The sequence below is a fragment of the Anomaloglossus baeobatrachus genome, chromosome 9 (genome assembly GCF_048569485.1).
Source record: "Anomaloglossus baeobatrachus isolate aAnoBae1 chromosome 9, aAnoBae1.hap1, whole genome shotgun sequence".
NCBI classification, from domain to species: domain Eukaryota; kingdom Metazoa; phylum Chordata; class Amphibia; order Anura; family Aromobatidae; genus Anomaloglossus; species Anomaloglossus baeobatrachus.
This window is the reverse complement of record NC_134361.1, coordinates 119,489,838-119,514,927: the sequence shown is the minus strand read 5'-3', so window position 1 is coordinate 119,514,927 and position 25,090 is coordinate 119,489,838. Positions and strand designations below refer to the sequence as shown.

The 25,090-nt window shown below is 47.2% G+C and overlaps 1 protein-coding gene across 1 annotated transcript in view; it reads left to right on the top strand.

Annotated features, from left to right (window-relative positions):
* LOC142250565 (G-protein coupled receptor 143-like) overlaps positions 1 to 25,090 on the top strand; it is a 67,277-nt gene that overhangs the window by 15,421 nt on the left and 26,766 nt on the right. Inside the window, exons 3-4 of the mRNA XM_075322750.1 lie at positions 2,808 to 2,902; positions 16,478 to 16,576. Of these exons, the coding sequence (XP_075178865.1) occupies positions 2,808 to 2,902; positions 16,478 to 16,576 (194 nt within the window). The remainder of the gene's footprint in view (positions 1 to 2,807; positions 2,903 to 16,477; positions 16,577 to 25,090) is intronic.

Genomic DNA, 25,090 nt, shown 5'->3' with positions numbered 1-25,090 from the left:
CATCTTCCCACATCGGGAGGTACGTTTTCTTAAACTCTAACTATCCTGCCACCCCCCCCACCTGCTGTGCAGATGGCCTCCTCCGGGAACTTGAGGACGCTCAACAGGGGTGACAGTCCATAAAACAGTCAACTTTAAACTTGCGGGTAGCCGTCCATGCTCCGCTACCACTGCTGCTGCCGCCACTCCCAGTACGGGGCACGGATCCCGTGCTCTGCCTCCTGCTCAGGAGCCAGGCCCACTCGGATGCCCTCGGCGCCGGCTACAACCGGCCTCGCTAACTGCCGAGGGCCCTATCGCTCAGTGGCCTGCTCCTCCTCCCTGCAGGGGCACTCTGGCCGCTCCACAGCCGGGATGGGGTACCTGGGAGCGGCTGGCGCTGCATCTGGGGCAGACTTGCAGTCGGGTGTCGCCTCTGCTGTAGCCGGGCGGACTGCCGGGGCCGGCGTCATCACCGTTGCGGCCGGGCGGACTGCTGCAGCCGACGTCATCACCGTTGCGGCTGGGCAGACTGCCGGAGCCGACGTCATCACTGTTGCGGCCGGGCAGCCTGCCGGAGCCGGGTGAGATGTCATTGGGGTTGCGGCTACTGCTTGTCCAGGAACGGAATTGGGCAAAGTCCTGGCGTCCCTGCCTTTACAGTCCTGGTCACATGAACTGCAGTTCCTTCCTACTGCTCCCCCTTGGTACTCGGGAGCAGTCCTTCTAGCAACTTTTAAAGTTTTCCTTTCGCTTCCTGTCCTCCGGAGCTTCGCTTCCGCCCACGTTTTCAGGGGGCGGAGCCTCTTTTTCACGCCCGCCGCTCGGGGAAGAAGGCGCCAAGCTGTTGTTTTTGGCGCCTAAAATGGCGGACTTTGGGATTTTTCCTCAGCGGGACGCCGCTGACGGGCAGGACAAGGCGCACTTCCACCGGTAAGTGAATGGGTTCGATCCTGTTCGTGACGCCAAAATGTGTCGCCGTGGGATAAGGGGTACTCAGATCCGGGCAACGGGGTCACTTCTGTGGGTATCACGGTGGCGTGACCCGGTCTGTGATCCCAGGCTCCACAATAAGAAGGGGATTAGGTAGGGGAGATTGTCCGTGACGCCACCCGTGGTGTGCGGTGAGGTAGCGGAGCACTGCCGGTAAATGGATCCCGGGGATGGTGGTGGGCAGCAAGGTGGTGATTACCCTCCACGGGTAGGGTGTTGGTGTCCCGGGACCCCGGTGAGGTAGTGCAGGAAGGAGATGGAGACCGTCTGAGAGCTGTGCGCCCGGTTGGACCAGGGGATGTTGTTACTCACAGTTCGCTTTTCAAGGAAATTCACACAGTCAGGAATTAACCAGAAACTGCCGGAGTCCGCAGCCTTCGGTGCGGAGGGTGTTTGGGGTCCCACACGCAGTACAGCAGGATCCTGTTCTTGTTTTGCAGCCAGACGCTTCTTTCTCCTTCCTCAGTCGGGAACGGGGAGCCCACTCCACCTGCAGTGATCCGGGTCACCCCTGGATGCTGGCGGGCCACTACCCTGCCCCGGCCACCTCTGGCCCCTTCCTCACACTTCCCTTCCTTATAGCAGCCAGGAGCTATCCTCTCCTGGTCTGCTCTCTTCACACTCCAAACTCACTCTGCTGCAGCCCCTCCCCTCCTGCTCTGTTTAGCTCTTACACTGGGGGGGGGTCTGTCCTGCTGCACTGGTGTGGGATCAGGTTACCAAGGAGGAGAATGGCCTGCACTTTGCTGGATTTTGCAGGCTCTGTGACACCCTGGTTTTGCCAGGGTGTCACACAGGGAGGAATAAAGTTCATTTCCATCTGGTAGCTGGGTTTTTAGACCAGCAGCCACACAGCTTTAGAACACTATTAATCCGCAGATTAACCCCACATCTACAGGCTAATTGCATTTTTTTTTTCTTACATGACAGGTTCTCTTTTAAGTGTATATATTGTTTATTTTCTGTCTGATTTTTCTGTCCTGTTAACAAGCTTTACACTGATATTTTTTTGCATCCACCTTTTATCGATGCATATTTTTCTGCCCCTTAATTACGCAACAACATGTAGCAACACACACATAAGTTGGACAAACATATATGAAAAATTATCCCCTTTTTTTTTTCTTTTTCTTTTAAATCCTTACTGCCATTTGTATGTTGGTATTCTACGTCTGTGTGACATTTTATCTTTTGTAAAGAGCTTTTTAAAACAAACGTGCTCAAACATAGTTTCCTAGGTTGGTAATGTATGCATAAAATTGGATGCAATACAAGTGTTGCGTATAGGATACAATTATTATTTTTATTTTTTTTTACATGGGTAATTTAGTCAATAAAGTCAGTAAATAAAAAAAAATGCATGCCAAATTGCAGACAATTCACATGTGACTTAAAGCCTATGGTGGGAAGTTTGCTACCAGCGATACAAAATCTAATACATTATGAAATGTTACTGTGTTGCAGGCGGTCGCAATGTGACACTATAGAGAATCATTAATTGTAATGCCACAATACAACACTGAGAGCTGAACAATCGGAGGAAAAATATAATAGAAACACGGGCACCACTTTTGCATCCTTCTTCCTTTTATACAGACTCCAGATTTTGACTGTCAACGTGACCTTAAAGTAACTAAAGTTGCTAAAAAGAATTAGGAGAGGCCGGGGCACTATATGCTCAGGGAGCTTTTTAGCGTTCTGTACTTACATTGACAGAGGCCCACATTACACATCCAGATGGTGAATCTGATTTGTCTCCAGCCACAACAGTTTGTTCTCCTGTCTGTTTCTTGCTTTCTAATGATCACGTTTTTCTTTTGCCCTTGAACCCGCAGACATGGATTCACTATTTCTGCTCAGTGCTATTCTGGGCGTTTTTCTGTTACTCCTTGGAGATTGATCAACTCTTCAAGCCAAACCCATCGGACAGGTAAAGGCGAAGAGCTAGCCTATAAAGTGGTAAGAATTGTGAAATCACAGTCAGTTATTCTTTATAATAAAATTAGCTCTAGTCTAGACCATGTTGTTCAACATGGGAAAACAGTGCGAGAAGGACAAGACCAGAATCAGAGGGATTAAAAGCTGTGGTGCAAATGTTCAGAAGAGTTGCCCAGATTGCCTCTCCGCACTTGTCTCTATAGCAGGGCTGCTTCTCAGATGTCAAGTTGGTATGTTACTATTGCACTTAGAGTAACTAAACATTAAAGCGGAAAATATCATGTCCCCAAATGCTACTAACTTGCGGATATGGGGTTAATATGCAGGTTAATAGCATTCTAAAGCTGTACGAGTGTCATACAAAAAGTACAGCTAATCTTAGGGGTTTAACCAGTCCGTTGTGCCCTGGTGCAAAATTTGGACCTGGCCCCTCACCCTCCTTCTCTACAGTATGTTGACCAGATGTATTGGCCCATTTTCTCGATCCTATAAAAACATGTGTTGCCCCGCCCACCCCTCCCCTTGATATTTTGTAGTAATGTCATCCTTTTACTATTGTCCATTATCCAGGGCTCGTTCCAGGATTACATGTTCCCTATCCTGGGCCCCTTCCTGCTAGATATGCCCCCTGTATTGCTGCTGTTCTGCTGTTCTCTAATGAAACAAAAAAAATCTAAACATTCTTCCCACCTTCCCCCTCTCCCACGACGTGCAGAGTGCTCTTCTGTAGACGCTGCATAGGCCAGCAGTTGACATTGGCATGACTGACACGTCGATGTAAGCTGAAGGGCTTTGATTGGCCAGTGTCATATATTGCGGTGCAGTGACTCAACAGGTCTATGCACTGCAATACATTTCAGCTGAATTTACATCCTCAGATGCACATCTGGCTGAATTATGTGCCAGCGGGCTCCACTCCAGCAAAGGTCCGATCAGTCATCGAGACATATTGAAAAGGAAAAAAGGGTGGTGTGCTAATGAGGAGATCAGCAAAACAATAATGGCAATAAATATTCAAAAGTTTATTGTAGGAAAAACACCAACATAGTTTAAAAACCTCTAAAAACATGCAGTACAATAAACATCAGAGGTTTGCTATAATAAAGCATAAGCCTCTGAGAAGTGTCCACCTCAGAGATTTTAGACCATGTACTGCAATCAATAACACCAATGAATCATAATCATATAGCATGCAAAAAAAAAAAACAAAGATATGTGTCAGTCCTAAAGACAAATGGCTAATACATTAATATGTAAAAATCAATATGCAAAAATGCCCAATCAACCATAGGATAGGGCATGGAAAAGCTTGTAAGATGGAATAAAGCAGGTTTACATATAAGTAAATATATACAACGCCATAATCTTTACCAGAATCACAATGATGGAAAAAGAGGCATGCAAAATAATTCCGATTAAGGCAAGCGGAGCAATGGTGAAAAGGCAGTCATGGAGGAGGTGGAGACCTAAAGCAACCCCCCCAACGCGTATCGCCATATCCAGATGGCTTCCTCAGGGAAAAACGGGGTGTACTTCATGTTTTTAGATGTTTTTAAACTATGTTGATGGTTTTTCCTACAATAAACATTTGAATATTTATTGCCATTATTGTTTTGCTGATCTCCTCATTAGCACACCACCCTTTTTTTCCTCTTCATTGTTGCTGCTTTCAGGTGTGCATTTGGAGGATCCCATTTATATTGCCTTAGTGCCCTCAAAAAAAAAAAAAATGTCAAATATCGAGACATATTGACGCAGCCTCAGTCAGCGCTCAAGTACACAGTGAGTGGCAGCTGTAAGTGTGACTGTCAGCCGGCTGTGCACTGACATGGCAGACATGACTGTCAGTCAGTGTGCCAGGCCATATTTACAGCTGCGACTCACTGTGTACTGAGTGATGGCAGAAGCCACTCCAGCATGCCACTGACTGAAAGCCAGAGACTGCGGGCAGGAATAAAGTTACTTTCTGTACAACTTTAAATCACTACTAACCTGCAGACAAGTTTTGGGAACATTTCAGGTTCCCTTTTAATGTTTATTCTTAATAAAAAAAAAAAAAAATTGTGCAGCAGGGAAAGTCAGAAAACTCTACAAATCACTTTATTAAGAGATTTGACTTGAATACATACTTTTTATTCCTGTTAAAATGTTTTTTAAAACCCAGCTTTTGCACAGTCTGTCTGGCTACCTTCATCTGCATCGGTATTGGAATTTACTCCTTTGGAGTACAGATGATGGCAGTGATGGGTCAGCGCCTCCTCCTGATTGTTCTGCTTATCAGAACAAACTCCTCTTGCAGTTTATGCTGCTGAACTGACTTTTTTTCCCCCAATTGTAGAGGAATATACTGTAAATCTTCCCTAATACAGTGATTTGCTACCTTTCATAACTTTACATGTTGGGCATAATTACTGTATTTTTTAAAAAACTGTTGTTGCGCTATGTTTAGCCTCAGCCCCCTGATGAATCCAGACATGGTGAAACATGTTGGAGAGGCTATTAGCTTTTTTATAGGCAGAGTAGGGCAATACCAATCTGATAATACTGTTGGACATCAGTCCACTTGTATATAGTATCTGGTCCGTGGCCGGATATATGACTTACTATTGGGTTGCTTTGTCTGCCGAGATTTTAGATTGATCTGTTAACTTTTATTCTCAAAAATACATTAAAGTTTTATTAATCTTTAGTTAGGGTACCTCTAGTTGCCCTTTGGGCAAATTGTGTTGTATTAATAACCCTATGCTGATTAAGGGTATAGATTGAGGTTTCAGTGTTTTATAGTTTTCCAAAATGGGGTCACTTGAGGACTTTCTGCTGTTGTGGCATGTCAGTGTCGCGGGCGGGAGTGCCGGCCACGGCCAGTGGGGAGCTGCTCGAGACACTTGGATCCGGGATCGTGACTGTGGCTCTAGTGGCAGCCGGATCCGGGGCTCTTGCAGCAGCACGTTGCCTACAACAATATAAAGGGGGTATTTACAGGGGAAGAGTGTTATCAGTGACGCCACCCGTGGGTTGCGGTGATAATTTTGTGACACCGCCGCTGCCTTGGTATAGGGGCACCCGGGGCTGATGGAGTGGGACAGCAGGATGGTATCCCCTCCATGGGTAGGGGAGGTGTTGTCCCGGGGCCCAGGTGTAGGTGGAGTGCAGTGCTGGGGCGCCGTCTGCAGGCTGGACCGGATGACACCGGTGTACTCACTGTTGTTGAATAAACCACACAAAGTCCAAGTAGTAAACCAAGTGCCGGATACCGGTAGCCTCCGGGGGGGTGTGCTCGGGTCCCACACACCGGCTGACAGGACAGGGGCCCTTCCTCCTGCACTTCAGTGTTTTTGTCTTGTGTGTTGACTAGTCCACATGAAACGGGAAAAGTCTGCTTCCGGTGTCTTTGCTGTGGGAGCTGTTGCCCGTGAGATCTGTCCCTTGGGATTTTTGCAGGCACTTGCAGACGCCCTATCCCCCGCGTTGGGCTACCGTCTCACTCTATCTGGGCTCACTGGTGAGACAAGATGTGGAATCTTGTCCCCTTCTGGCTAATTGACAAGGGGCTTGAAGCTGTCCTCGCCCTAGGGTCCAGGTACCCCGACTGTGCACGGCCTCCGAACCGGATTCCCGCTGTCGGCACCGGCAGGCTACAACCCTGCCCCGGTCCACTTAAGGTCTCTCGCGACTGGATCTCCGTTGCCTGTGGCCCTGCTCTGCCGTCTGCCACCTAGTCGGCTCAGGTAGTCCGGGAGCTATAACCCCCGACTACCACTTCACTCCTCTCACTTCCTCTCTCAGCTTCACTGTCGTGTTCCCTCCCCTGACACCTCAGGACCCCTAGGTGGGCGTCACTATCTGTCTGGCCCCATCCACTGGTGTGTCCCTATTGTCCTGGGGGGGTGACTAGGCTTTGTGGCTGGTGTATGTACCTGTGTGTGGGGTTGTGTTGGTATGCCAAGGAGGATAGAGTCCTGCACCTGGAAGATTTGTGCAGTCTCTGTGACAACCTGGTTTTACCAGGGCGTCACATCAGCGGCTCAGCAAATGTCATGCAATTCACAATCTATTCCAAATCAAATAGCATTCTTCGTTTGCGATAAATTGCATAACAAATTGTGTGGTTCATTTTTTTTTTTCCTGTTGTCCAGTGTTAAAATTACAAATTTGGTACATTTTAGGGAAAGAACGTAATTTTTACTTTCACATCCATTTTTAAAGTTCTGTGAAGCACTTATGGGTTCAAGATGCCCAAAACACCGCTAGATGAATTCCTTGTTTAGTCTAATTTCCAAAATTGGGTCACTTGTGGGGGGGTTTCTGATGTTTTGCTACATCAGGGGCTTTGCAAATAACACATGGTGTCTGCATGTCTATTCCAGAAAAATTTACACTTCAAAAACCAAATATCACTTTTTCCCCCTTCCAAGCCCTATTGTTTATCCAAATAGATTTTTTTTTCTTACTACATGTGGGATATCTCTGCGCTGAGAAAGAAAGTAGGTAGCAAACTGTGCAGTCCACTTTTTGCTGTTACCTCTTGCAAAAGGGAAATATTTGTGGCTAAAGAACATTTTAGTGACAAAAATTGAAATTTTTCAATAAGATGAACTATTGTTATCAAATTCTGTGAAGTACCTGTCATTTCAAAATGCTGACTATACCGTTGGATAAAATTCTTGAGGGGTGTAATTTCCAAAATTGGATCATTTGTAGGAGATATCTGCTGTTTAAATACCTTTTTTAGGGTCCCTGCAAATGTGACATGCTGCTCGCAATCTATTTCAGTCAAAATTCAGTGAAATGGTGCTCCTTCCCTTACGGGCTCTTCCATTTGTCCAGAGGTTCCTGACCACATGTGGAGTATCGTGCTCGGAATTAACTGGATAATAAATTGTGGAGTCAGTTTTCTTGTGCTACTGACGCACCCCAGGGCCTTGGGGTACTCAGTCCCGAGCCTTGAGTCACGGGGACGTGTCACGGGTGGCCGGTGCGCGATTCCTTGACCCTGTGAGTCACTTAATAAAAAGGGGAAACAAAAGGGAAAATAAAAATGTTTTTCGTGACGCCACTTGCGGTATGCGGCTGTATGGGGAAAGCCGCCGCTGCAAAGTCTCTCACTGCTGGGGCTGGTGGTATTGAGCAGCTTGGATGTTATGGCCCTCTGCAAGTAGAGCTAAGCCCTAGGGGAGAATGAGGAGTATTCTGATATGGTGGAAGTTGGTGATGCTGAGGTGTAGGAAGAATTCAGAAAACACAGGGGCTGCGGTTTAACTTGTTCTTTACTCACTGGTTCTGAGTAGCTGCAACTCAGCTGGTCTCTACCAATCTGGGCCTCAGGTAATCCGGTATTCCCTTGACCTCAGTGCTGGTATAGTGACCTGGTGAGCTTTACTTCCATGCACCCATCTGTAGTTGGTGGGTCCCCGTGGCCTGTAGCGTTCTGGGGTCCCCTCCTGTTGTCACAGTCCTAGCCCATATGGCAGGCAGCTTGAACCTCTCTTGGGTCGGACCTCTGTCCCAGTTCCCGGGTTCCCTCTTTGCTGCTGTGCCCCAGACACTAACGTTGATGAGGAACACTGATGATTCCCTCACCGGGCAGATTTATCAGGTGAGCTTGAAGCACCTTCCTGAACTAGGGCTCTGCACCCCGCCGGTGCTCAGTCCCGTGAGTACTCTCACCGTACTCTCCCTGGCGACCGTACGCCTTGAGCCCAGCAAGCCACTTTACACTTTCTGTCTGCATGTCAACTTCTGACTGACTGTCCAACTGTCTGTGTCTCTGACAAGATGTACGTCTTCTGTCAACTGCACTGATTAGCCCCTCCCCCTCCCGGGTTTCTGAGTAGCGGATTGGATAAGTCCCGACCAATGGGTAACCATCCATCAGACCCGTCTCTAGCCTGTTACCCCGTATTGGAAAAAGGGTATGGATGTGGATGTGTGTGTTTTGAATGGTATTTACTGGCACTGGTCTTCCAGGAACCCGGGATTAGCACCTGACACCTCAGGGGCGCCACACTACCCCTTGTAAAAGTTGAAAATTTGGGACTAAAGCCACACTTCAGAGGATTTTTTTTACCTCATTCAACCTTGCATTCCTTCCTGTGTAGCCCCTGAAAGGTTAACAAATTTCCTGACAGCAATTTTGAAGTATTTGAGGAGTGCGGTTTTTAAAATGGTATCACTTTTGCAGAGTTTTCAATACATAGGCTGTCAAAGTCTATATAAATTTGAAGCGGTCCCTAAAGAAAGAAACCAGTTTTGTAAATTTCCTGAAAAAAATCTACTCAACTTGTAATCCTTCTAACAAAATGAAATGACATTTTGAAAAATGATGCAGATACAAAGTAGGCATATGGGAATATTCTTTATTTTGTACAGCATGACTAACTGGTTTAAGGACCTAAAATTTGAAAGTTTTTGAAAATTGCTAATTTTTCCAAATTTTCATCAAAATTCCAATATCTTCCTAAATAAATGCAAAACCTATACACCTAAATTTACCACTAATATAAGGTACAATGTGTCATGAAAAAAACAGTCCCAGAATCCCTGAGATATGTTGAAGTTATTACAACATGAAGTGACACTGGTTAGATTTCAAAACTTGGACTTATAAATTATTAAAATTAGCTGCGTCACCTAAGGGTTAGGGTAAAATTTTAGGCAAATATAACATGCTAATACTAGGTGTTATTCACGTACTACTATGGTCATGTGCACACTACAGTACCCTGTCGCCAGAAATGAGAAAACATCTGCATATCACTGTGATGTACAAAACCATCCCGCATCTTCGACCTCACTTCTTACTCAGCAGTAGTGATGGGTGAACCCCCCCCCCCCCCCAATGCTCGGGAGACTTGCCCGAACGTTTTGTAAAGTTCGAGTTCGGGTTCTGAGGTGACGCAAACTCCGAACTTGGACTTTACAGTTATGGGATAGAGTGGTGGGGTTTGTAAAATATAGAATATAGTTAATAATAAACATTTTCATTAGTCTTACAGGTCCTGCAAAGCGTACTGCAGACTCTGTCTCCCGGCAGCTTCTGCTTCCAGGTCCGATCATTGCTGTGCCCTCGGGTAACCACCACTGACTTACAGGATCTTCCATGACGTCATAGCCATGTGACCAGTCTGTTGTGAATGTTGTACAAACATTGGGTTACAGACTGGTCACATGGCTGATGTCATGGAAAGTCCTGTAACCCATGAGGTAACAACAGTCACACCAGACTGGTCACATGGAAGGTCCTTTAGTCAGTGGCGGTTACCCGGGGGCACAGCTGCCCGGCCTCAGCTATGCTCTTGGGTGAAGTCTCTGACTGCTCTCAGCTGAGTCTGTGTGAGCAGACCTGTGTTTGTCTCCTTTGCCTTTGGACTACGTCGGAAGGTTTTTTTTGCATAATAAAGATGGAGTTCTAAATGTCTTCTGATTTATTTCTAGTAAAATATTTTTCTCTGTGTTGTTGTTTTGTTTTACTGTTAAAATAACAGACAATCATAGACGGCTGTCACAGAGTGGGCATCTGTGATTAGATGCTTGAGTAACCTGAAACAAGCCCATACATTCTAGCATCTAGAATGTATGGGCAGATTCCAGGTTACTCCAATAGTCAATCACAGATGCCCATTCTGCGTGACAGCGTCTGTGATTGTCTGTTGGGTCCCTCACACATATAGTAGTGTAAAAATAAATACATTTAAAAAAATGACATAGCGCTCTGCGGTATTTTTGATTCTCAGCACAGATAAAGCGGATGGCTACGGGCTGCCACTCCCATCTGCCTGGATTTACCTTGGCTGGCAATCAAAATACAGGAAGCCCGTTTTTGTTTTTTTTTACTTATTTAAAAAAAATAATAATGAAAAAAAAAATGCGTGAGCTCCCTCTGTATTTTAATCGCCAGTCAGGTAAAACCATGCAGCTGGGGGATGGGATTCTCAGCGTGGTAAGGCCCAAGCGTTCGGGGCACCCCACACTAAAAACCACAGCCGCCCCTTGAAATGGCGCATTGTTTCTTAGTGCCATTTCCAGGCGCTTTACCCAGCTCGTCCAGCGGCCCTGATGGTGGAGGCACGCTGGGTAATAAAAGGGTTAATATCAGCTTTGTATTCTGAGCTGATCCTAACCCTGAAATTCATGGTGTCACGCCAAATTAGACATGGCCACCATGAATTTCTAGTCAACAGTAAAAAAAAAACACAACACAGAAAAATATTTTTTATTAGAAATAAAACCAAAAAAACATTTGGAGACTCCATCTTTATTATAAAAAATATCCTTAGTCTGACGTAGTCTACAGGTAGAGCTATGTAAAGACAAGCATTTCTACAGAACGAAAAGCAGGGAGAGCAAGGTCAGTTCTGCTTCATTGAGCTGTATAGATAAGCATCTCTACAGAGATAGAAGCAGGCTGACACTGAGGGTATGAGTCCATTTCCATATGACTCCGTATGACTCCTGCGACTCTCGCACCGGTATCACCCTGCACGGACTGACACTCTCCTGACAGGAGCGCCTCAACTGCATGGGAATACATGCAGCCGAGCCGCTCCGTGCCAGGTGATGCCGATGCGAAACTCACACTGTGACAGTAAAAGTTAGTCCATGAGCCATGGACTCGGGTGAACCCTGACGTCACTGCAAACACAGCCGAAGACTGCTGAGTGACAAGCAGTGCAGTGAATACCCCAATAGTTACCAGGACCTTCCATGACATCATAGCCATGTGACCAATCTGTAAGCCAATGTCTTTACAACATTCACACCAGACTGGTCACATGGCTTTGATGTCATGGGATGTCCTGTAGTCAGTGTTGGTGACCCGCAGGCAAAGCAATGATCAGATTGGAGACAGTCTGCAGGACGTGTCGCGGACCTGTAAGTAGAATCATAATGTTTATTTTTTTTAATAATGTGCTGCATTTTTTTTTTTTTTTTTTTTTTTATATATATATACAGCCCCTGGACCCAAACTCTAACACGAGCTTCCCAGGAAATCTCGTGTTCGGGATCGTGTGCACGAACACTGTGTGTTCACTACGGACCCTAAGGCTCTGTGCACACTAGAAATAAGAAGTTTCTCAAGAAAATTTCTTGAGAAACTTCTGGGAGTGAAAGATTTCCGGACCTCCGGAAAAAATCCGCACCAAATCCGCATGCGGATTTGCCGCGGATTAGCCGCGGAATAGCCGCGGAATTGCCGCGATTTTCCCGCGGGTGGTTCCCTGCGGATTTTTGCAGGCTGTACTGCCGAAATCCGCAGGGTACCTGCGGAAATAATGGACATGTTCATTTTCTCAAGAAAGTTTCTCGAGAAATTCTTCTCAAGGAAATTTCTTGAGAAAAATCCGCACCAGTGCGCACAGCTTTTTTTGTTTTACCATAGAATTTGCTGGGAAATGTCTGCACAAAGATTGCAGACATTTCTCAAGAAATTTCCGCGGCAAATCCGCGGGTAAATCCGCGGGAAAAACGCACTAGTGCGCACAGAGCCTTAACTTTACAGTTTCGGTTCACCCATCACTGCTCAACAGCTATTGACACTACATCAGATGTCCTGTTCAGACACAGATTTCCAGTTGAAAACTGCAGCATATACCACTACAACGACACAGTGGAAAAGGTTGCCCATGCAAGACGTTGCTTAGGCGTATGATATTGATGACCTATCCTAAGGATCCATATCCAATCAGTGGGGTCCTACACCTGAGACCCCAACGATCAGTGTATGGAGCTGATAAACTGCAGCTTGCCTGCGGAGCCGAAAACTGCTGACTGGTGGGTGTGCTAGGTGTTGAATCTCCACCAATCTGATAGTGTATGCAAAGTAGTAGTAGTAGTATGCAAAGTCTTTAAGGGCATTCTAAGGGATGACATGCAAAAATATATTGCAGAAAATAATATAATAACAGACAGCATGGATTCATGAAAGATAAGTCTTGTCTAACCAACCTGTTGGGGTTCTATGAAGGGGTAAGTGCAAATCTGGATGCTGGTAATGCAGCTGATGTGATTTATTTGGACTTTGCAAAGGCATTTGATACTGTACCACATAATAGCCTTATACTAAAGCTCCAGAAGCAAGGACTAGGGGACACAATATGCAACTGGGTAAGGAATTGGCCAAAAGATAGGAAACAAAGAGTTGTCATAAATGGCCCATTCTCTAAATGGGTTATAGTCAGAAGTGGGGTGCCGCAGGGATCTGTGCTAGGACTGATTCTTTTTAATCTCTTTATTAATGACCTTGTGGATGGGATTGAGAGTAAAGGCCCCGTCACACTAAGCAACATCGCTAGCAACATCGCTGCTAACGAACAACTTTTGTGACGTTGCTAGCGATGTTGCTGTGTGTGACATCCAGCAACAACCTGGCCCCTGCTGTGAGGTCGTTGGTTGTTGCTGAATGTCCTGGGCCATTTTTTAGTTGTTGTTGTCCTGCTGTGAAGCACAGATCGCTGTGTGTGACAGCGAGACAGCAACAACTAAATGTGCAGGCAGCAGGAGCCGGCTTCTGCGGAGGCTGGTAACCAATGTAAACATCGGGTAACCAAGAAGCCCTGTCCTTGGTTACCCGATATTTACCTTTGCTACCAGCCTCCTCCGCTCTCACTGTCAGTGCCGGCTCCTGCTCTGTGCACATGTAGCTGCAGCACACATCGGGTTAATTAACCCGATGTGTGCTGTAACTAGGAGAGCAAGGAGCCAGCGCTAAGCATTGTGCGCTGCTCCCTGCTCTGTGCACATTTAGCTGCAGCACACATCGGGTTAATTAACCCGATGTGTGCTGTAACTAGGAGAACAAGGAGCCAGCGCTAAGCATTGTGCGCTGCTCCCTGCTCTGTGCACATTTAGCTGCAGCACACATCGGGTTAATTAACCCGATGTGTGCTGTAACTAGGAGAGCAAGGAGCCAGCGCTAAGCATTGTGCGCTGCTCCCTGCTCTGTGCACATTTAGCTGCAGCACACATCGGGTAATTAACCCGATGTGTGCTGTAACTAGGAGAGCAAGGAGCCAGCGCTCAGTGTGCGCTGCTCCCTGCTCTCTGCACGTGTAGCTCCGTGCGGTGGTAACCAAGGTAAATATCGGGTTGGTTACCCGATATTTACCTTAGTTACCAAGCGCAGCATCTTCCACGCGGTGCTGGGGGCTTGTCACTGGTTGCTGGTGAGCTCACCAGCAACTCGTGTAGCGACGCTCCAGCGATCCCTGCCAGGTCAGGTTGCTGGTGGGATCACTGGAGCGTCGCAGTGTGACATCTCACCAGCAACCTCCTAGCAACTTACCAGCGATCCCTATCGTTGTTGGGATCGCTGGTAAGTTGCTTAGTGTGACTGGACCTTAAAGTGTCAGTCTTTGCTGATGACACCAAACTATGTAGGATCTTAAAAACTGACCTTGGTAGTACAATATTACAAAAAGATCTAGATGAGATGTCAGAATGGGGGGGTGTGCCGCCCCCGTGCCAGCAGCCGACACTGCTCGGATTCGGGCCTTCAGGGGTGGTGGCTCGAGGGTCTCTGGACCCGGGGGTCTCGCGGACACGCCGAATAAATGGGGGACGTATAAGTACGGGCTGGGCCAAATTAAGTTTGTGACGCCACCCACAGTGTGTGGTGAGGTGGGACACCACCTCTGCTGTTACGGGGCACCCTGGGGAGATGTTGTGCAGCAAGTTGTTAACCCATCCGTGGGCAGGGATGGTGGCCCCGGGACCCCGTTGGTGCGTGCAGGGGATGGCTATCACAGAGGGTGCTGGTGTACTCACTGTTAGTAAAACACACAAGTCTCTGGTAAACCAAGGTGGTGGTGGCCGGTGCCGCAGCCGGTTGCGTTCGGGATACCCCACCCGGCTGGTGGTCTCTATCCTTTTCCTGCACTGTTGTGTAAGGTGGACTTTCCCAGTATAAAACTCAGGAGTCCGCTCCTGGCCGGATGTGGCCTAAGGAGCCGTGCCCGCAGACGCTGGCCCGTGGGATCTATGAGCCCTGGCGGTCACCTCTTATCCCTAATCGGTGGGTTGTTTTCTTCTATGAGGGACTTTGGGTGGGACAGGACCTCTAGTCCTGGCCTCAATCGGTTAATTAACCAGCTCCAGTAGGTTCTGGTCCTGGCTTCAGGGTCCGAGTACCCCCCTTTGTGCTTATTGTTTCCGGGTCAGTTCCCCGTGTCATATCGGCGGGCTACAACCCTGTCCCGGTCCACCTCGGTTAAACCGAGCCGTCTTCCCGTCTCCTGCTGACGGAGACCACCGTCTGCCTCCTAGCCAGTGGCACCAGGGCTCCTACCCTGGAACCGTTCAACTTGAACTTAACCGCTGGAGCTACCCTTAGCTCCAGCCCACACTCCTCTCCAAACTGAACTCTCAGCTTAACGCCCTGTTTTTCCCTCCCCGGGCTGTCTAGACTGTGTGGGCGTGTCCCAACCACCTGGTCACGCCCACTGGTGTGTCTATCGTTCCCTAAGGAGGGTGACTAGGGTTTCTAGGTTGGCTGCATGTTTCCTAATGAGGGAAGGTGTTATGCAGGGGCCTAACTGTGACTACCTGGTGTTGCCACGGCGTCACACAGATACTTGGCAAATGAGATGTAATGTTGATAAATGTAAAGTAATGCACCTAGGACGGAGTAATCCTATAGCTGCGTATACATTAAATGGAAGTAAACTCGGGACTACAGAACAGGAGGAGGACGTTGGTATTCTCATTACAAGTAAGCCGAGCAACAGCACTCAACTAATATTATAAACAATATTTTAGAGTGTATATAAAGAGAGATTAGATGACTTGTAAGGCCACATCTGGAATATGGGATCCAGTTTTGGGCTCCACATTTTAAAAAGGACATTCAGAAGTTAGAGTCAGTTCAAAGGAGGGCGACTAGAGTATTACAAGGAATGGAAGGCCTCCCATATGATGACAGGTTAAAAAAGTTAGATATGTTTAGCTTAGAAAAAGACGTCTCAGAGGAGATCTCATTTATATGTATAAATACATGTGTGGTCAATATAAAGGACTGGCACATGACTTATTTCTTCCAAAGACAATACGAAGGACCAGGGGACACTCACAGCGAGTGGAAGAAAAGCGATTCCGGCAGCTAAATAGGAAAGGGTTCTTTACAGTTAGAGCAGTCAGACTGTGGAATACCCTACCACAAGAGGTAGTAATGGCAGATACTATAACAGCTTTTATAAAAGGGCTGGATGATTTCCTCAGTACACACAACATTGTTATAAGTGAGTTAGTGACAAAATATAGAACTGGTGGAGGAAGGTTGAAATAGACGGGCCTAGGGCTTTTTTTCAACCTATATAAAGATGAAATCTGAAGGAGTGCAGCAGGCAGTGCTTCAATATATAATGGATAAGTATACCGAGCCCAGTGTATGACATAATAAAACTTCAGCCATACGCTGGATGCCTGGGGCCCTGTGGTGTCTTCATTCTGAGACTTATTGACATGCTATATATGCTTACAAGACATGTGAATTGAGCTTAAGCTGGACAATTTGTCGTTTCTAATATACATATAATGTGTAATTTTATTTTTAAATTTTTTTTACTATTTTTAGGTCCGGCTTTTTGTACTCCTTTTTATGCTGGGGAGTTTCAAGCCTCATGTGTCTCCACGGTCTTCTTATGTTGGTGATTCCTTCTGTGTCCCAAGACAGGTAGAAAGTTGGGGTGTTTTGTTTTTTTTTGTTTGTTTTTTATAAATTGTATTAACCATCACTGACTGAGGCTTAAGGCTGGTTTCACACTACGTCTTTTTAACATCCGCTGAAAACGTTTTTTTAGCGGAAGTACGGATCCTGCTTTTACAGCAAATAACGTATGCAAACGCATATGTTATTTTGCAGGATCCTGCACTGGATGTTTAGGGGCGGGCATTGGAGTCATGTGATCGGGAGTGAGGGGAACTAGACTGGGAGGAGGCTTCTGACAGCTGCAGACGCTGGTAACCAAGGTAAACATCGGCCTTGGATACCCGATATTTATCTTGGTTACGAGTGTCTGCAGCTGCTAGGAGCAGGGCTGCCTGCACGCGTAACCAACGTAAACATCGGGTAACTAAGAGAAGTGGTTACGCGATATTTACCTTGGTTACGAGTGTCCGCAGCTCTCAGGTGGGAGAGAGAGGAAGGGGGAAAGACAGAGATAGAAAGAGAGAGGGTGAGGGAGGGAGGGAGGAGGAGAGAGAGACAGATCACGCGAGACTGGTTATGGGCATGCTCAGTACTTTCTGGGCATGCTCAGTACAAAAGCAGGATCCTGTCTATCAGCACGCCAGCGTTCACCTGCGTTCGCGTGCGTTATAGTCAGGATCCAGCAATTTGCAGTATTTGGACGGAGCTCAAAAACGCTACAAGTAGCGTTTTTGAAACATGTTAAAAAACTGCAAGTCACTGGATCCTCACTATAACGCACGCAAACGCAGGTGAACGGACGTTAACGCGAGTGCAAATGCATTGAAATGAAAACGCATTTGCACTGGATCCGCTTGTCCGCTAAAATAACGTTAAGGACGGATGTTAAAAAGACGTAGTGTGAAACCAGCCTAAGCTATACGAAATGCTTCTGCATATAAATAAAACAAAGCAATCCCATTTATTGGGAGGTAATAAGAATAAATGAGATGCACGGCCAATGGTAAAAATATAGATGGGGTGCTCTATGCTTGTAGGAAACGTAACCATTGGGAGAAGACAATGCATATTCGAGGCCCACCACCATAAATAGTGAGCAAGAAATCCGTTTATTAAATACAAGGAGAACACAATTAAATCATGTAAAAACAATTATTGGGAGAAATAAGGGTAAAAAAGCGACTTGATTGTTCCATTTACTTCAATGTAATATACTGTAAAATAGAATTTTCCATGGACTGTAAGGAGGATTACACCTGTAGGTGGCAGCAAATGAAAAGCAAGGAGAAACCAGGGAGACATTTGCTAGTTGTAAAAAAAACAAAAAAAAAAAACACTGACCATATGGTCAAAAAGGAGAAATCCTCAGAGAGCCTAACCCTACTGATTATAGCCACAAGTTTCTTTCTTCAGCGCGATTGTACAGATATGCTTCTCATCCTCGGTCTGTCACCCTATATTACTCATATAGCCCTGTTAGTCCTCACATCGCACCCAGCTTTCTCTGTGAGCATTCTCCGGTGTCAGTCGGGGACGGTGGTCAGTTGGCCGTGAGTATGTGATATGTGCATTGAGTGAGGCCGTGCCCTTAGTCAGATTCTGGCAAGGAGTCTGCACAGGGGCTGGCTGACACATTTCAGCCTGGGGGGTAAACACAAGTCAGTGGCCCTCCAGTTGTTCACCTTTAGCCTGCTTATCTCTGGCCTTTGCATTAAAACAGAAGAGGTAACAGGCTTTAATGGGAAGGCGTCGTTAAAAAAAAATCAACTGAAAAAATGTTTGGTTTTTTTTTGTTGTTTTGCTTAAATATTTGTTTTTAATTGAGCAAAATAAATATATTTTAAGTTTGCTATTTTCCACTATTAAACACTAGGGGGAGCAGCTGCTAAAATCCTACTACACAACAAGCTCACATGACAACTGCAATAAATGTGGGCAGAATCTGCCCTCCTGTGTGTGATGTCACCTCCCCTCCCCTTCTGGGTGTTTCCAAAAGGATAACGGAAGATGAAGTTTAGAGACACAGTGTGGAGCCATTTTGCTTGTGACCGCAAAGTGATCCTAATGTCTAAAGTATCACCGAGGACCACTGGCATAAGTCTCCACTGTAAACGGTGTCCTATATACTCTGCCCCCATATTCCTGTGCCCTTTATACTCTGCTCCCATATTTATGTGCCCTTTTTATATTGTGCCCCTCTGTATACTGTGCCCCACTGTATATTGTGCCCCATATACTCTGCCCCATATTCCTGTACCCCCATATACTGTGCTCTGAGCACTGAGAGGAGGAACTGCTGAGACACCAGGCCGACAAGCGAAGCTGCCAGCCAGGATCGGAGGTCCGAGGTGACATGTTGCGAGAAGGGGTGATCTGCAGCCTGAGCGGCACTGCACTACAGATGTCACGCCGCAATCCACGCTCCCAGCCGCATACACTCACCTAAGACCTCTGCCTTGGCATCCTCTCCTGTCAGTGATCACAGGACAGAGCAGTGAGAAGATGCAAGGAATAGAGGCCTGAGGTGAGCACACGCGTACAGTGGGGGAGAAGGGGTGTGGGAGGAGCGGCAGGGGGAGGGAGCAGCACACTAGGAACAGTTAGGGTGCAATCACCCCTGCCCGGCAGCAGTACTCCCGAGTGAATGACACAGGGAAAGTACAGCACACAGCATACTCTGTGGGCTCCACAAAGATGGTGGCGATGTCCTCCCTCTGCTGTGATCTGGACAGCCCAGGGGGCTTGTCCAGCTCACAGCAGGGCGCCCTCAGTGTAAATATAGGGTCTGACGCCAACTATCCGACCAGGGCGCACAGGGCGCTGCCGTATTTGAGGGTAGTAACTGTCGTTACTCCAAGATGGCAGTAAACACTAGGGTGTTTCAGTAAAAATAGAATTAAATTAAAACTAAGTAAACAATTACATTTTGTATTAAAAATAATTGATTCCATAATTCCTATTAATACAAAAATGAAAAACCGCAAAACCTTCCCTTTAAAAATAATGGTGACTGGTACATAGATTTAGGAACAGAACGGAGCTTGCTGCATAGATACAGCAGGCACAAGCTCCACCACCGTGCGGAGCTGCCGCCCCACCACCGTGCGGAGCTGCCGCCCCACCACCGTGCGGAGCTGCCGCCCCACCACCGTGCGGAGCTGCCGCCCAACCTACACCCCACCTACTGTCTCCTCCCCAAAATCCTTTAGAATGTAAGCCTGCAAGACTGGTACAGGAAGGGCCCTCTTCCTGTACCAGTCTGTCTATTGTTACTTGTATATGTATTCTGTATGTAACCCCCTTCTCATGTACAGCACCATGGAATCAATGGTGCTCTATAAATAAATAAATAATAATAGATTCTGCAACAGAACCAACTGACTACATGGACACTAGAATGGAACAAAGATCACATAAGGTACCATAACCCAGCTCACTATATATATATATATATATATATATATATATATATATATATATATATATATATATATATATATATATATATATATATGTGTAACCTAGTGAGGCCCTTTTTGAACACCACTTTTTTTTTTTATTTCCCAAAAACAAAACCAAAAATTTTTTTGGTAAGCATGAAAATTTCATAGGAGTGGAGTGGTCATGTAATGACTTATGGAACCAGTAAGCAGAGCTAAATCCGGACAGTGGGTATTTTGGACGCTTTTAGGTTTTGCATGCTACAGTGCTTAATTTTATAATTGTTTTATAATTGAACAGGCTTGTCCAGGTCTGTGATGAAGTCTGCAGTCACTCTAGATGACTGCAGACTTCTGAATCCTTACAGCGCATTTGAAGGAGGGTGCCAAGGAGACTCTGGGTGTGGAGAAGACTTCGGGCAGGGTCCATGACACTTAGGCTATGTGCATACATTGCTGATTTAATGCAGAAATTTTCTGCATCATATCTGCACCTTCTGGCAGAAAAACGCACCAAAAAACGTATCCGTATTTGGTGCGTTTTTGTGCCATGTGTTTTTACTAATGAAGTAAATGCTAAAAATGCAGGAAAAGAAAACGCCAACAAATGTCTCTCTGTCTCTGTCTCTCTCTCTCTGTCTCTGTCTCTGTCTCTCTCTCTCTCTGTCTCTATCTCTGTCAATATCTCTTTCTCTATCTCTGTCAATATCTCTTTCTCTATCTCTGTCTGTCTCTCTCTCTGTCTCTCTCTCTGTCTCTCTCTCTGTCTCTCTCTCTGTCTCTCTCTCTGTCTCTCCTGTGCCTCTGTCTCTCTTGTGCCTCCTTGCCCCCTAATACCGCACACCTTCGTCCGCTTCTCACTTCTGGACCATGATGGCTTCTCTAGCTGGACAACTCTTTAAGCCCGCGAGGGTGAGCTGTAGGCTCCATAACTCCAGAATTTACTTTGGGGTTCCCTGACTGGCCCTAGCACCGAGGCCATGTCTTCTCGCTTTGAATCCACTTTTTGACTAATTTCCTCTGGATCTCCCCTCTCGTAGCCATCCACCCTGCCACCTGACACTCCTCCCTTTACTACTTTAACCCTTTCTAATCTAAAATGTCTTCTAAATTTGCTTTACCACTGGCTAAACCTGACCGTTAGATGGCAGCATTTGGCAACCTGACACAGCCCTAGCACTGCTACACCCAGAACCTACTATTCTCTAAAACCTTTAAATATATATATGCGTTTATATTTTTTAACAGTATACGTGTAAACCATGGCATATTTACATCATGGGGCACTGCCCACCTATTACACGTACACCACACACTTGTAGGATTCTCCTTTGCCAGTGGCCAGTTACGTGGTTTCCTTGTGAAACTTCAGTGGCTGATGTAATGTACGAAATGGGAGCAGCTGTTTTTTAGGCAATTCACACAAATTGAATGTCAAATTGTTTGAGCTCATGGGATTCAGTGAATTCCTAAATATTCAACAGGAATTTGATTTTTCTTCAGCGCTCTATTGGGAGACCCAGACGATTGGGGTATAGCTACTGCCCTCCGGAGGCCACACAAAGCACTACACTAAAAAGTGCAAGGCCCCTCCCCTTCTGGCTATACCCCCCCGTGATATCACGGGTTCTCCAGTTTTAGCTTTGTGTGCGAAGGAGGTCAGACATCCATGCATAGCTCCACAGATTTTAGTCAGCAGCAGCTGCTGACTATGTCGGATGGAAGAAAAGAGGGCCCATGTAGGGCCCCCAGCATGCTCCCTTCTCACCCGTGGATGGTGTTGTAAGGTTGAGGTACTTATTGCTAGTACAGAGGCCGGAGCCCACATGCTGTTTTCCTTCCCCATCCCCATGAGGGGCTCTGGGTGAAGTGGGATCTTACCGGTCTCCAGGCACAGAGACCGAGCTCCATCCACAGACCCAAAAGAACCTGCTGGATATGGAGCTGAGTATCGTCAGGGACAGGGCCCTGCTACATCAAGGTACTCTGTGTTCCCATGCACATCGCGCCCACACACACCAGCATTGCTGGGAGTGTTAGTGCGCCGGGGACAACAGCGCGGAGCGCTGGTGCTATTATTCACTGCAGCTTTGCTGAGTGAATTTATGTATTGAAAACGGCCGCGCCGGCCGCTGCTGGTTGTTTTTTACATTGTGGCGCGGCTGGGACTTGTGGTGCGCCGGGGGACTTCGGCGTCGGCCGTGCACATAGGACGGCCGCGCTTATTACTAGAGTCCCCGGCTTTGCGGCCTAGTTTTTCGTTTCGTTCCCGCCCCAGCCCTGCCAGTCAGAGGAGGGGCGGGACGCTGTACAGTAGCTCAGCGCAGGGAGCTGGAGTCTGCTTTGCATTCTCCAGCCCCCTCTCACTGAACACAGTGAGACGCCGGGTTCCCGCTCTTGGCTGGGGCTCGCCCACGGCCCGCCCCTCTGCACAGGACGGGGAAGAGAAGCCGGCAGCCATTATGGTTTCCACTCTGGGAGAACGGAACCAGTCACAGGTTTTTGGGCGACCTCGCACCCGCTCTTGTGCGGGCGGTAAGCAACTGACACCACTAATGCTGAAGTGGGCTTTTGGGCTGTGTGCTGATATGCTATGCACTGTACTGTACTGTCGCTATTCTGGGCAACAGCAGCAAATAAGCAATGCTGCTGAGGCACAAGCTTTCAATGCTTCTTCGTTTGCATGTGCTGCAGTGTTTACTGTCAGATTGGGCAACAGCAGCAGTAGAGCAATTTGTGCTAAGGCACAAGCTTTCAATGCTGCTTCGCTTGCATGTGCTGCACGGTTTATTGTTATGATATACATTCACTGTATGTCGCTATTCTTGGCTAATGCGCCCAGATAAACAGACAAAAGCAGCAGTAGAGCAATGGTGCTACGGCACAAGTTTTCAATGCTGCTTGACTTGCATTGGCTGCAGTGTTTACTGTCATGCTTGTATGCTATACATTCACTGTATGTCGCTATCCTTGGCTAATGTTCCTGGATAAATAGACAACAGCAGCAGAAAGGCTAGGGTGCTAACGCGCAAGCTTTCAATGCTGCTTGGATTGCATGGGCTGCAGTGTTTACTGTCATGCTGTATGCTATACATTCACTGTATGTCGCTATCCTTGTCTCATGCTCCTAGATAAATAGACAACAGCAGCAGAAGAGCAAATGTGCCAAGCCACAAGTTTTCAATGCTGCGTGTACTACATGTGCTGAAGTGTTTATTTGTACTTCATGCTTGTATGACTATTCACTGTACGGTCGCTATCCTCGGCTAGGCTCTTAGATAGCTAGACAACAACAGCAGAAAAAGACAAGTTGCCAATGCACGGGCTTTCTATGCTGCTTGTACTGCATGTCATACGGTTTCAGGACCCCCAGTGCGTGCAATTGCTCAACCGGGGTCTCTGCTATATGTGGCCAAAGGAACCACCTGTGATCTCTGTCCAGAGACAGGGACGAAGTTGCAGTTTTTCCGCTGATATATTGTCTGTGACTATGACTGACATCTTACAGACTTTGCACCCCAAGCAGACCGTGGGCAATATGGTGTCAATGACCCTGGCCGCCCTGATCTGGAGCATCTCAAGGCGCCAGAGTGATTCCAGGCATCCCAGAGAGCAGGCATCCGACACGGTCGACAGTCCCAGATGGCCTAAGCGGGCTCGCTGGCATTAGCCCTCGACTACATCACTGGGCAAGGTCCCAGCGGGAGTACTCTCTGTACGATGAGGCAGACGTAGCTGTTCAGGACTCTGTTCCTGAGACCGCTCTCAATCCGGATACACCGGATGGTGACGCTATAGTGAATAATCTTATTGCGTCCATCAACGAAAGGTTGGGTATTTCTCCCTCAACTCCTCCAGTGGAGGGGTCAGCTTCACAGCAAGAGAAATCTCTATATATTGAGTACTTGTTTAGCACTCTGACTCCAGAGACGCAGTCCAGAAACGACACGCTTATCACGATAAGCGTTTCTCCGACCGTATTAATGAGACACGTGTCGCTCCCCCTGACGTGGTCAAGCGCTAGACCCAGTATCCAAATGTGGATCCCCCAATCTCCATGCTTGCAGCTAGATCTATAGTTGTAGTGGTGGATAGGACTTCACTTCAAAATGCCATTGACAGGCAGATTGGCCTCTGGTTGCAATCTGTCTATGAAGCTATCGGCAGGTCGGCTGCTCCGGCAGTCGCAGCCGTGAAGGCACTCCAAGCTATTTCAGCTAGTATTGCGCAGAGGGTCGCTGTCACAGGTACTCTCGGTCCCAGCAGCGTCTTTAACTCGCAATGTCGGCATGGCGAATCATGCTGTTATTGCTGTCCGAGACTCTACGAGCCGGACGTCAGTGGCATCCGCCAACTCCGTGTTTTTACGCAGAGGCTAGTAGTTGAGAGATTGGAACAGAGGCTGCTTCCAACGAAGTGCTTAACCAGGTTGCCTTTATCTAGTGATAGTCTGTTGGTAAGGGTTGAATGAAATCATTCAACTATCCAAGACGACTCAAAAAGCCCAGAAGGGCATAGATTCCTAGCGGGCTCAATTCACGCCCGGGGAAGGCAGCCGGAGGATCCGCTACCAAAGCGTTTTCCTCATAATTTTCAGCCCTCTCACTCCGCAACCGCGGGGGGGCAGACTCCCCCGCTTTAGCGGCATTTACCTACCGCAGGTTGAGGGCCTGTGAGTGAGTCAGTTTGTTTTCAAACTACCGCACCGACCGAGCCGAGGCTCTTCTGCAGGCGGAAAGAGCGGTAATCCCTGTTCCTCTTCAGGAACCAGATACGCATTTTGCCCCGACCTGGTCGTGGTGCCAAAATAGGACGGCTCCTTCCGTCCCGTTCTGGACTTTATACTGCTTAACGAGCACGTGAAAACCAGGCGGTTCCGGATGGCATCACTCCGCTCCGTCATTGCCTCTCTGTCTCAAGGAGTTTTCCTAGCTTCAATAGACATCAGGATGCTTATCTACACGTGCCGATTGCTCCGAGGCACCGGCGTTGGCTACGATTCGTTATTAAAGACGAGAATATTTCGTTTCGTAGCCATACCCTTTGGCTGGCGACAGCCCCACGGGTGTTCACCAAGTTCGTGGCAGCAGAGGGAGCA